Source organism: Equus quagga, chromosome 14 (genome assembly GCF_021613505.1).
Source record: "Equus quagga isolate Etosha38 chromosome 14, UCLA_HA_Equagga_1.0, whole genome shotgun sequence".
In the NCBI taxonomy this organism is placed as follows: domain Eukaryota; kingdom Metazoa; phylum Chordata; class Mammalia; order Perissodactyla; family Equidae; genus Equus; species Equus quagga.
Genome location: NC_060280.1, coordinates 20,684,567 through 20,697,941, shown reverse-complemented (window position 1 = coordinate 20,697,941; position 13,375 = coordinate 20,684,567). Strand labels below are relative to the sequence as shown.

At 38.2% G+C, this 13,375-nt stretch overlaps 1 protein-coding gene across 2 annotated transcripts in view; it reads right to left on the bottom strand.

Annotated features, from left to right (window-relative positions):
• Positions 1-346: 346 nt before the first annotated feature.
• The window catches only part of RIC3 (RIC3 acetylcholine receptor chaperone), a 48,269-nt gene continuing 35,240 nt past the window's right edge, over positions 347-13,375 (bottom strand). The window contains exon 6 of one of the 2 annotated variants that reach the window (XM_046685407.1): positions 347-2,933. In XM_046685407.1, coding sequence (XP_046541363.1) covers positions 2,536-2,933 — 398 coding nt within the window. In that variant the 3' untranslated portion in view covers positions 347-2,535. Of the gene's footprint in view, positions 2,973-13,375 lie in introns of both variants that reach the window. The other variant, XM_046685406.1, reaches the window with a different exon arrangement.

The window sequence follows — 13,375 nt, the reverse complement described above, 5'->3', positions numbered from 1 at the left end:
GCAGGAACTACTTCCATAAGCCAGTTTCCCCCAAAGGTTAACATTCAAAATAAAGAGTTTGTTTTGTAATTACATACCAGCCTCATCAAAATACCTGAACAACCATATACTTTCATACCCCACTGCTTTCTCCAATACCAGTCTTTCTGCCAAGAATCCTTTCTCTTCATTGCCCACCCAGAGAAGTTCTTAACTTGCTCAAGACCCACCCCCCCCTCCCCCCCCTAAGTTTCTTGGAAATACTTTGGCAAAAATGATCTGTTTCTTTGTGCTCCTGTAGCTTTGGGTCCATCTCTCAATGAGAGCCTAACACCTTGTACAAATAAAGTAGTCACCAGTCACTGAGTGCTGTCTTATAGGCACTGATGATTTCATTTAATTCTCATAAGCACCCTGTAAGACCTGGACTCTTACCCCCTCTGTTTTAGAGACAAGAAAGCCAAGGCTCAGAAGGGCTAAGGAGCCAATGACATTCTACAGCTACAATAGGCAGGGATAGAATCATGACCAACATTTCCTTGCCTGCAGAATTCACAATCCTGAGCCCTTTTATAGTTTATAGTTCATCTAAAAAAATGAATTGGGTAAGGCTTCCACATTAAACTAAGTTTTAAGTTATTAAAGGGAAGAATTGAGCCTTCTGTTCCCACTGACTAGCTCTGAGCAGTGTCTACCAGATGAATGAATAAGCTAGAAGGAAAACAAACGTATCTCTAATAAGGGAACCATATCCTAAGGGCACAAAGAAGTTTGAGCAAGGGACCCAGGACTCTCCTCATAAATCAACCCTTCGTGGTGAATGAAGGGAAACAGCAGAAAACAATTTCTCAAAACAGTAAAGAGCACCTACATTACTTTTTACCTTTAGCATTACATTACATCTCGATTGTTTTCAGTACATTTCCAACTGCATTCTTTACAAGTGAATCACATGTTCCACACAGAGACAGATGCAATATACTTTGTATAGACTCCACCTTCAATGACTTCCCTGTAGTTCATTAACCAGAAATGCCTAGGAGTAGCTGACACATTACCTTCCTATAACCCCATACCTTCTGCCAGCAGTCTGTATGCTTATGTGTGACAAACTATTTTCTGACATCTTACTCATGCCAGCACAATGAATTCTAAAAGCCATATCTACCTTTACATAATCTCTTAATTTTCAAATCTCCCCACTTCATGACTGGGAATGTCCTCGGGAATGTGTCCTCTTTAAACTTTCAGGTCGTACATGTAAACTGGGAACTCGTCCTTACTGGATGGAATTCATGGGTGCCATCCTGTCTCAAGGAGACACATGACAGATGGCAGCTTAGAGATTAAGCCTTTAGTTTGGTCAAAATCCTCCCAGTCCTAACCTACCTCCTGCTGACCCCAGCTCTCTCAAAGGACCCAGATATCCAAACAGAGAACAAATGGTCTCTTCCCCTGGGCACTGCTATAGTGGTTCTCTGCAACAGACACGCTGTAACTTCCCTGTTGGGCTGGCACTTTGTCTACAGCCTCAGTCCTTCTCATTTCTGTTTCAGTTCATGTGGTTGTGAGAACAAATTTCCCAGAGAACACAACATGCAGAAATAGCTTCTAGGCAAGGACTTGTCCTTAAGTGCAAGGCTTCTGTCCCTGTCACTGGTCCTCTGGCCTTCTGAGCATCTCAGAGCAGGACCATCAGCCTCGGGCAGGCTTTCCTGCAGCCTCAACAGCCTCAAATCTTGGCTCTGCAGGGCAAAGACTAAAGTCTCCGTCCAAAGCTTTCTCTGGCCACTGAAGACCATAGGTACAAAGGTGCTTCTGGATTTGGCAGTTCTGTTAAGCAGAACAGGGATAAAGGAAGCTAGAGATTCAGGCAATATCAGAGCAAAACAGTTCCCCAACAGGCCTCTGGGCTTATTCTCAGGTCAGTGAGAGTCTCTGCTACTCTGGAGAAAAGCGACTATCTGAGGCAGCATCAGTGCTCCTAAAAAGGCCCTCACTGTGCAAAGGGGCTTCAGCTCAGACAGCAGAGTCTTACCCTGCTCTGGCCCCATCATCCCCACAAACAAAATGTCCTCTTCTTGAACCTGGGGGACCACTAACCTGCTCAAGGCCCACAGAATAAGGCATCTTGGACTCTGAAATCTTCCCTCTTGCAACCTTAAGTCCTCATCATGTGTAAGCTGATGTTCGCTCAAAGGTGAACCATCTGTGACTCCTAGCACGAAGAGTCGGACCTCTGCCCTGAGTGGTCCCATCTGTAATTACGATAGATCAAACAAAACTACTCAGTGGATCAACTCTGACGGAGGAAAGGCAGGAAGAGAAGGAGGGAGGCTGTCTTGTGTTCATACTAATCCCTATGATGTTTTACAAGGTGACAGGCGTGTGAGCACCAGGATGCATACAGGATATCCACGGTAGTGGCCTGACTGGCTATGATATTTAAACATAGAGAATGAAGTACAAGGCACAGGGCCAAGGATGAAATCTGAGAGAGGAGAGAAAGGTCACCTTAGGACTAGAGTAATGGATGCTTTATCAAACTGGCTGTTTTCACTCTAAACCCTGGGGGTTCCGCTTCCTCAGTGTGCCACCTGTATATGCTTTATCAGCGCTGATGCCCAGCCCTTCATCTCTGAAGTCTTGGGGCCATACTTCTTTGGCGGCTTCCTCTTGTTCGCTGTAACTGTCTGCACTGAATCCAGCATTCTCTGCCAACACAGCAGGATCCTCTTCTTCAGGAAAACAGCAGGAACATGTTTCTGGCTTTGGGTCACATGAGGTAAAAGAATTCTCTTCCTGGGCTCTGGGGTCAGTGGGCATTTCCCACCCTAAATGGTCTGCTGCTGCTTCTTCTAGCACGCCCATCCTTTCAGCTATTTCTTCAGCAGAGGGCTCTTGTGGGTCAGGGTAATCCACCAGGATTGTTTCTTGCCTACGCTTGATGCAATCTGAAAGGTCATAAACTGGGTAAGTCTCTTCAGGGTAACCTAGAGAGAAAGGTAGCACAAAGTCTTAAAAAGAATGTCTCTTGAAAATAAATAAAGCGTCAGGCTCAAAGAGGCTTCTGAGACAGTAGCCATCCTATCCCAACAAATCCAAGAAATCTCTTAAGACGACTCTAAGAATTCTAAAGTTTCACTTGAGCAAATTCTTAGGCATCTGGCTGACTATCCCAGTGCTCTTTGAAATACAAACCAATTCAGATGAAAATCCCTTCTTAAGTGCAGGCTGCTTGGGGCAGAGTGTAAGCCTCACACCTCAGCTACTGCAGTAGTGATGAAGATTAAACAAACAACATGAGCCTTCAGTAAAAAAAAAAAAAAAAGTACCAAACACCAGATGGAGAGAGCACAGCTCAAGGCTAATGTTTATAATTTCTATTTGGAACCACTTCCAAATCTTCCTAGCAGGGAGGGGTGGAGGAGGAAAGGAATGCTGAGCTCTTTGAAAAATACACCATGAAGCCTTCTACTTCTCAAAACAATTGAAATGGCTTGCAAGTGTCAGAAATAGAGAGCACTTTAGCAAGACATGCCCAAGATCCCAAAGGACAAGCACTGCATTTTCACAAGACAGAACTCCCATTGTTGGCTTCTTCGTCTTCACAAAATGGAACAAAAGAAAACAACAAAATGGTAAACAAAATGAGTAATACTGGTACTGAATCCCAGCTATGACAATGAGAATAGAGAATATGTTGCCAAATTAAAGAACGAAATGAAATAAATCTGTGTCAGCCAAGCTGAGCCTGAGCAGCAGATGGGCCATGCTGGAGCTCATATGCCAGTGCTGGCAACAGCAGCCGTGCTCACTACACAATGTGGAAAGCTGGAGAATTCAAAATCCATTTGCACATTATGATAATTGGCAAATTCAACCCCAACATAAACCACGTTTTGCCTACAAATTCTGAAAAGCAGGGGTCTTTTTTGGTGCAGTGTAGAGTGTGGAGAGACATTTTTACATTTACTATTTTTTTGTAATTATAAAAGTCACAAAGAATCAGTGTAGAAAATCTGAAAAATACAGACAAGTTTTAAAAACACAAATCACCTAGAATCCCACCACCAATAGTGATTTGTTGTATTACTTCTGACCTTTTTATCATATATAAACATATATTTTTGTCTTTTTCTTTTTTAATAAAGGATCATACTGTGTATAAAATGGTATACCCTGATTTTTGTCATTCACCGTATCATGAGCATTTCTCCACGTCATTAGGCATTTTAAAGCTGGCTGCAAAATATCCCACGATACAGCTACATAACTGCTATATACCATGCCTCTTCTGTAAGTCATTTAGATTCTTTCAAATTTTCCTTTATTATAAGTAACATAGCAATTAAGATCTCCAAATATAAATTCATGTCCACTTCCCTATTTCTTTAAGATACACTTCTAGAAATATGGAAACTAGATCAAAGGGTATCAACATTTTAAAAGCTTTTTTTCATACTCTGCCAAATTACTTTCCAGAAGAATGGTAAAAATTTTTAGTTCTATCAGTGACATAAAAAACTGTCCATCTTATCACATCCTCACCATCACTGACAACAGGATGTTCAGAATCTTGTCAATGCAGTCTTAATTCCCAGGCTCAACTTACTGTGGACGGAATGTTAGGTAAAAAGGAGCTTAGCTACCCAAGGCCCTCAGCGTCCTTGGTCAAGGGCAGGGGCTGGGGAAGCTTACTTGCTAGTTAGCTCCCAGCCACTGAATGCTTAAGAGAAGTCCATTTTCTGGCATGTTCTTGCCTTCTCCCCACACCAAGAACAAAGTTTACCTTTGGACTTCCACGGCTATCTGCTTTGGTTAAGAGGGGCGGCCTGCTGAGGAAAATCACACCGTATGACTCTCACAAGTGGTGCGGTAGCCCATATCAACCAACACTACTGGTTACTCAAGAACTTCATTAAAAATATGAGCAAGCAACAAAAACTCACTGGTCTTCCGAGGAAATCAGCAGTTTAAACAGGGGAACCAAACTAAGCAAACTATGTAACTAGCCCCTACAAAATAGTCAACGCGGAAAATAGGAGTTAATGTCAGTCGACTTCAAATTGATATTTCCAGTAACATCCAAAAGGATTTTGCATTGATAAAACCAACCAGGCTTCAATATATTTTTTTTAAAAGGAGGAAAGAGGAAATAAGAAAGCGTTATTAGAAAGTCATAATCACAAAAAACATTTAAACTTAATAGAGGAAGAAAACAGCACATGAAATGGACATGGCTGAAAACCAAATCAGCACATTAGAAATCCAAGTTGAGGAAGTCTCCTAGGACAAAGATAAAAATGACAAAGAAACGGAAATTATGAGAAAAAAGATAAGCTGCATGGAAGACTGATTCAGGATATCCAATCTCAGAATTACTAGAATTCTAGAATGAGAGGGCAGCATAGGTTAAATGGAAACAATAACTAAAGAAATTAAAAAAGAAAATATCCTTTAGCTGAAGAAAGACTTGAGTCTTCAGATGGAAGACTCTTTAAATGCTAGGCAAAAATACTATGAAAAATCCACACCTTCATATACACTCAGACATATGCCAATGAACCTGCACAAATTCAAAGTTTTAAGTATAAAAAGAATACAAATTTCTAGACAGAAAACTAGCTAACTAACTAAAAACAGGCTGTCCACTGAGAAAAAGAGACTAGGATAAGATTTCTCATTTTCAAGATCAAATGAAAGTAGAATATGAAGCAATATTTTCAGATTTATAAGGGAAAATGGCATGATCATATAATTTTATACCCAGCCAAACAATTATTTATATAAAGGTGAAAAATGATCTTGTAGATATCCAAGTACAGAGTACACCACTCTATGGGGGCAGGGCGGGTACTTAAGGAAGTATTCTGACAAATAAAAATTAATCAAAAATTTAAATTTAAGAAACAAGATACTGTATATCTGAAAGTTATATATTGTTATAATCCAATGTTACTGCAATTAAAAAAATTTAAAAATTTAAAAAAAACAAAATACTGTATATAAAAAAATGGTAAACAGTGAGTCAGAATTATCAATGTAAAATAATTATTGATAATGTGATTAGAAATTTAATGCCATTGCTATGAAATACTCAAAACAGAAAAGGCTAACATCTTTAAAAGTTAATAACACTTGTAGTTAAAATTCCACATAATTTCAACAACACCTAAGAGGTAGACAGAAAATAAATGTGATAAAGATTTTACCTTATTTGGGAACAAGGTTATATAATGAAGATTAGCAATTTGGAGGAGAAAAGGAATTCCAATTTTCATTTCCTTGATTACTAGTGAGACAAATACTTTTTCATGTTTTGTAGCCAGTCGCATTTTCTTTTATTCTGTGCACTGCTTATATAGGAGGATATCAGTGTTTTCTAAATTAGTTATAGAACTTTTTATATATTAAAGATATTAACTTCTTTCCAGTCATATTTGTTACAAATATTTTTCCGGTTTAGTGTTGGCTTTTCAACTTTGTGGTATTTTCTGATCTATAGAAGGTAAAAGTTTTATGTATTCAAGTTACACTACCCTTTCCCTTTCAATTTCTTACACTGCTTTTAAAAAAATTAATCTTTTTCTTTTGAGATAATTATAGATTCACATGTAGTTATAAAAAATAATACAGAAATCCCATGTACCCTTTACCCAGTTTTTCCCAGTGGCAACATCTTGCAAAACTATACTACAATATCACAACCAGGATATTAACATTGATAGAGTCAATGTACAGAACATTTCTACCACTACAGGAGCCCTTATGTTGCCCTTTTATGGCCACATCTACTCCCTCCTGCCCCCATTTCCTCCTTAACCTCTGGCAACTAGTCTGTTCTTGATTTCTATAATTTTGCCATTTCAAGAATGTTATATAGGGGCCAGCCCCATGCCTAGTGATTAAATTTGGCATGCTCCACTTTGGCAGCCCAGGTTCAGTTCCTGGGTGTGCACCTACACCACTTGTTGGTGGCCATGCTGTGGCAGTGACCCACATACAAAATAGAGGACAACTGGCGCAGATGTTAGCTCAGGGAAAATCTTCCTCAAGCAAAAAGAGGAAGGTTGGCACAGAGGTTAGTTCAGGACAAATCTTCCTCGGCAAAAAAAAAAAGAATGTTATATAAATAAAATCACACAGTATGCAACCTTTTGGGATTATCTTTTTTTAATTCAGCATAATTATCTGGAAATTCATCTAAGTTGTTACATGTATCAGTAATCTGTTCCTTTTTATTGCTGAGTAGTATACCACAGTATTGACGTGCCACAGTTTGTTTAACCATCAACCTGTTGAAGGATGTTTGGGTTGTCTGCAGTTTGGGGTTACTACAAATAAAGCTGCTATAAATATTCATGTGCAAGTTTTATGTGAACACAGTCCTCATTTCTTTGGGATAAATGCCAGAAGTTCACTTGCTAGTTTGTATAGTAGTGGCATGTTTAGTTTTTCTTTTCTTTTCTTTTTTGAGGAAGATTACCCCCGAGCTAACATCCGTGCCCATCCTCCTCTACTTTATATGTGGGACGCCTAACACAGCATGGCATGCCAAACGGTGCCATGTCCGCACCCAGGATCCAAACCAGCGAACCCCGGGCCGCTTAAGTGGAACATGCATACTTAACCACTGTGCCACCGGGTCAGCCCCGACATGTTTAGTTTTTTAAGAAACTGCCAAACTGTTTTCCAAAGTGGGTGGACTATTTTACATCCCCACCAAAATGTAGGAGTGAATCTAGTGTCTCCACATCCTCGCCAGCATTTAGTGTTGTTACTGTGTTTCATTTTAGCCTTTCTGATAGGTCTGTAGTGGTATCTCATGGTGATTTTAATTTGCATTTCCTTAGTGGCTAATGATATTGAACATCTTTTCACGTACTTATTTGCCATCTGTATATCCTCCTTGGTAAAATGTCTGTTTATATCTTTTGCCCATTTCCTAATTGAATTATTTTCTACCGTTGAGTTTTAAGAGTTCTCTATATATTTTAGATATAAGTCCTTTGTTGGATATGTGATTTAAAAATATTTTCTCCCACTGTGTAGCTTTTCTTTTCATCATCTTAACAGGGTCTTTTGTAGAGCAAAAGTTTTTAATTTTGATGAAGTACAATTTATCAATTTTTCCTTTTATGAATTGTGCTTCTAATGTCAAGTCTAAGAACTCTTTGCCTAACTGGAGATCTTAAAGATTTTCTATTTTTTTCCCAAAAGGTTTATAGTTTTACAATTTACATTTATGTCCGTGATCTATTTTTAGTTAATTTTTGTAGAACATGTAGAATTTAGGCTGAGGTTTATTTTAGTTTTTTGCTATGGATATCCAATTGCTCCAGCACCTTACGTTAACAAGGCTATCTTTCCTCTGTTGAATTGCTTTTGCATCTTTGTCAAAAATCAGTTGTGCATATTTGTGTGGGTCTATCTATGGGTTCTCTGTTCTGTTCCTTTGATCTGTGTGTCTATTCCTGTACCAATACCACACTGTCTTGATTACTGTAGCTATATAATAAGTCTTGGAATCAGGTAGACTGATTCCTCCCACTTTTTCTTTTTCAAAAATGTTTAGTTATTATAGTTCCTCTGCCTTTCCATATACATTTTAGAATAATCTTATCTGTATCTACAAAAAATCTTACTGAGGTTTCGACAGGGATTGTGTTAAAGCTGTTTATTAATTTGGGAAAAAGTGACATTTGTACTATGTTGAGTCTCCCAATCCATGAATATGTCCCCCCATTTATTCAGATCTTTGATTTCTTTCACCAGTGTTGTATAGTTTTCAGCACAAAAGTTCTGTACACATTTTGTTAAATTTATACCTTTTTTTGAATGATTACATATTTTTAATTTTGATGTCAAATTCTTAATTTTGATGTCAACATATTCACTGCTAGTATACAGAAATACACTTGATTTTTATATGTTTATCTTGTATCCTACAACCTTGCTGAACTCACTTACTAGTTCTAAGGAGTTTTTTAAATAGATTCCTTGGGGTTTTCTACATAGGCAATCATGTAATCTGTAAATAGGGGCAGTTTCATTTCTTCCTTTTTAATCTGTAGGCCTTTTACTTCCTTCACTTGCCTTACCACACTACCTAGGACTTGCAGCCCTGCGCTGAATAAGAGTAGTAACCTTGCCTGTTCCCAGTCTTAGTGGGAAAGCAGTCATCTTTCACCATTAAATGTAATGTTAACTGTAGGTTTTTGTAGATTCTCTTTATCAAGTTGAGGAAATTTCCCTCTATTCCTATTTTTCTGAGAGTTTTTATTATGAATGGATCTTGCATTGCTTTTATGCTCAAGAAGTCCTTTCCTGGCTAAAGAGCCAGTACATATTCACAACCATTTTTCTAGTTTTTAAGGTTCCTCTCCTCTATCCTTACCTATTTAGTATATCCAGAATTATTTTGCTGTTAAATGTGCAGGCTCTTCTGCTCTGGCAATAAGGGAAGCATGGGGACTCCTCCCATTAAACAACTAGAAAAGCAAAGGAAACATGAGAAACACCACTTTTTGAACATTACATAATAGGTAGCGTAGCATGATCCTGAGAAAAGGGAAACAGAGCCTAGTGGTCTCACCAAGTTAAGAAGACAGATTAGTGTTCAGGGAGGCCAGGGCAGCTAGAATTTACAGGGAAGAACACTGGAAAGAACAGAGCTTCAGAGAGAAAGAGCTCCAGAGATCTTCAGAGGGAATTCTTCATGTTTTTACTTGAGTTCTGATCTGTGCATTTATGGGAAAGAACTACCCAAATTCAGGAAAAGAACCACTGAAAGCATTAGGCCTAAAAATTCTTTTACATAGCTCATAGACAGCTGGGAATAGTTCATGTTCCTACTAGCCAGAGTGGAAAGACCTTCTGGAGCACCAGGCAGAGTCCTGGGAAGGGTCCTGCCTTACTAGTGCGGCTAAATTAGTCAGAGAGTAAAGGCTGCTCTGTACCCACCCTAATAAATCTTAAAAACAAGCCTTAAAGGGATCCAAGTGATTTCTGGTAACTTAATTGTGTGTCAGAAAGAAGTCCAACACTATTTAAAGTACTAAAACAAAATTCAGCATCCAACAATGTAAAATTTGCAATATCCACCATCCAATCAAAATTTACCAGGCATGCAAAAAGGGCAGGAAATTAGGACCCATAACAAGGAGAATCACTAGACCACTAGACAAGAGCCTGGTGCTGGTCTAGTGGTTAAGGTTCGGCACTCTCACTCCTGTGGCCCAAGTTTGTTTTCCAGTCAGAGACCGAGACCACCTCTCTGTTGGTTGTCATACATGATGGCTGCATGTTGCTGTGATGCTGAAAGCTATGCCACTGGTATTTCAAATACCAGCAGGGTCACCCATGGTGGACAGGTTTTAGCAAAGCTTCCAGACTCAGACACACTAGGAAGAAGGATCTGGCCACCCACTTCCAAAAATATTGGCCATGAAAACCCTAGGAATAGTAGTAGACCATTGTCTAATATAGCACCAGAAGGTGAGAGGATAATGCAAAAAGATCAGGCAGTGTTCTGCTCTGCTATACACATGGATGCTAGGCATTGGAAATGACTTGATGGCACTAACAACAAACATTAATCACTAGAAAGAGACCAAGAAATGACACCATTGATAAGATCAGCAGCCAAGACTGTTAAGAAGCTGTCTTATATATATAAAAATATATCACATATTTTTAAGAAGGTAGAAGAAAATATGAATATATGAGATAAATGAAAGATATTAAAAGAAAACCCAGGTCAGGCCCATGGTCGAGTGGTTAAGTTCATGTGCTATGCTTCAGTGGCCCAGGGTTTTGCCAGTTTGGATCCTGGGCACAGCCATGGCACTGCTCATCAAGCCATGTTGAGACAGCCTCCCACATAGCACAACCAGAAGTGCTCACAACTAGAATACACAACTATGTACTAGGGGGCTTTGGGAGCAAAAGAAAAAAAAAGATTGGCAGCAGTTGCTAGCTCAGGTGCCAAGCTTTAAAAAAAAAAATACCCAAATGGAACTTCAGAGATAAGAATATGTGACATTAAAAATACACTGAATGAGATTAGGAGCAGATTATATACTGCAGAAGATTAATAAACTTGAAGATATACCAAGAAAAATTATCCAAAATTAACTATTGCATGAAAGAGACTGAAGAAAAGAACAGACCATAGAGGACCTGTGGGGCAATATCAAAGGTCTAACATATGTGCAACTGGAGAACCAGAAGAAGGGGGAAGAGAAATAGGGGGAGAGAGAGATCATTAATGAAATAAGGGCCAGAAATAGATTGAGGATCTAAGCTTCCACCTTGAGAACTTGGAAAAAGAATGGATAAATTCCCAGAAGCATACAACCTACCAATCATGATGAAACAGAAAATCTGAACAGACCAATTACTAGAATGGAGATTGAATCAATAATCAAAACCCCTCAAGAAACAAAAGTCCAGGACCAGACAGCTCCACTGGTGAATTCTACCACATTCAAAGAGGAACTAATACCAATCCTTCTCAAACTCTTCCAAAAAACAGAAGAGGGGAAACTCCTCCAAACACATTTTCCAAGGGCAGCTGTACCCTGATACCAACACCAGACAAGGATGCTACACACACACACAAAATTACAGGACAATAACCCTGATGAACATAGATGCAAAAATCCTCAACAAAATATTAGCAAACTGAATTCAACAATACATTAAGAGGATCATACACTATGATCAAGTGGGATTTATCCCAGGGATGCAAGGATGGTTCAACATCTGCAAATCAGTCAGTGTAATACACTACATTAACAAAATGATGGATAAAATTCATATGATCATCTCAATAGATACAAAAAAAGAATTTGACAGAATTCAACATCCATTTATGATAAAAACTCTTAACAAAGTGGGCAAAGAGGGAATGCACCTCAACATAATAAAAGCCATATATGACAAGCCCACAGCTAACAGCATACTCAATGGTGAAAAGCTAAAAGCTTTTCCTCTAAGATCAGCAACAAGACAAGGATGTACACTCTTACCACTTTAATTCAACATACTACTGTAAGTCCTAGCCAGAGCAATTAGGCAAGAAAAAGAAATAAAAGGCATCCAAATTGGAAAGGAAGAAGTAAAACTATCACTATTTGCAGATGACATGATATTATATATAGAAAACCCTAAAGACTCCATCAAAAGACTGTTAGAATAAACAAATTCAGTAAAGGTGCAGCATACAAAATCAATATTCCAAAATTCATCATGTTTTTTTACACTAATAACTATCAGAAAGAGAAATTAAGAAAACGATCCCATTTACAATTGTATCAAAAAGAGTAAAATACCTAGGAATAAATTTAAACAAGGAAGTGAAAGATCTGTATCTTGAAAACTATAAGACGTTAATGATAGAAATTAAAGACATAAATAAATGGAAAGATATTCCATGCTCTTGGATTGGAAGAATTAATATTGTTAAAATGTCCATATTATTCAAAGCAATATACATATTCAATGAAATTCCTATCAAAATTCCAATGGAATTTTTCACAGAAATAGAACAATCCTAAAATTTGTCTGGAACCACAAAAGACACCAAATAGCCAAAGAAACCTTGAGAAAGAAGAACAAAGCTGGAGGCATCATGCTCCCTGATTTCAAACTATATTACAAAGCTATAGTAATTAAAATAGTATGGTACTGGCATAGAAACAGATGTACAGATGAATGGAACAGAATATAGAGCCCAGAAAAACACCTACACATATATGATTAATTTACAACAAAGGAGCCAAGAATTTACAAAGAGGAAAGCACAGTCTCTTCAATAAATGGTGTAAAACTGGACAGCTACGTGCAAAAGAATGAAACTGGACCACTATCTTACCCTATACACAAAAATTAACCCAAAAATAGATTAAAGACTTGAACATAAGACCTGAAACCATAAAACTCCCAGAAGAAAACATAACCAGTAAGCAACTTGACATAGACCTTGGTGACGATTTTTTTCAATCTAATACCAAAAGCAACAAAAGCAAAAATAAATGAGTGGGACTACATCAAACAAAAGCTTCTGCACAGCGAAGGAAACCATCAGCAAAATGAAAAAGCAACCTACTAAATAAGAGAAAATAATTCCAAATCATCTATCTGATAAGGGGCTAATGTCCAAAATATATAAAGAACTCATACAACTCAACAGCAAAAACAAACAATCTGATTAAAAAATGGTTAGAAGATCTGAATAGACATTTTTCCAAAGGAGACATACACATGACCAACAGGTACATGAAAAAATGCTCAACACCATTAATCATCAGGGAAATGCAAATCAAAACCACATGAGCTACCACCTCACACCTGTTAGAATGGCTATTACGAAAAAGAAAAGAAGTAAGTG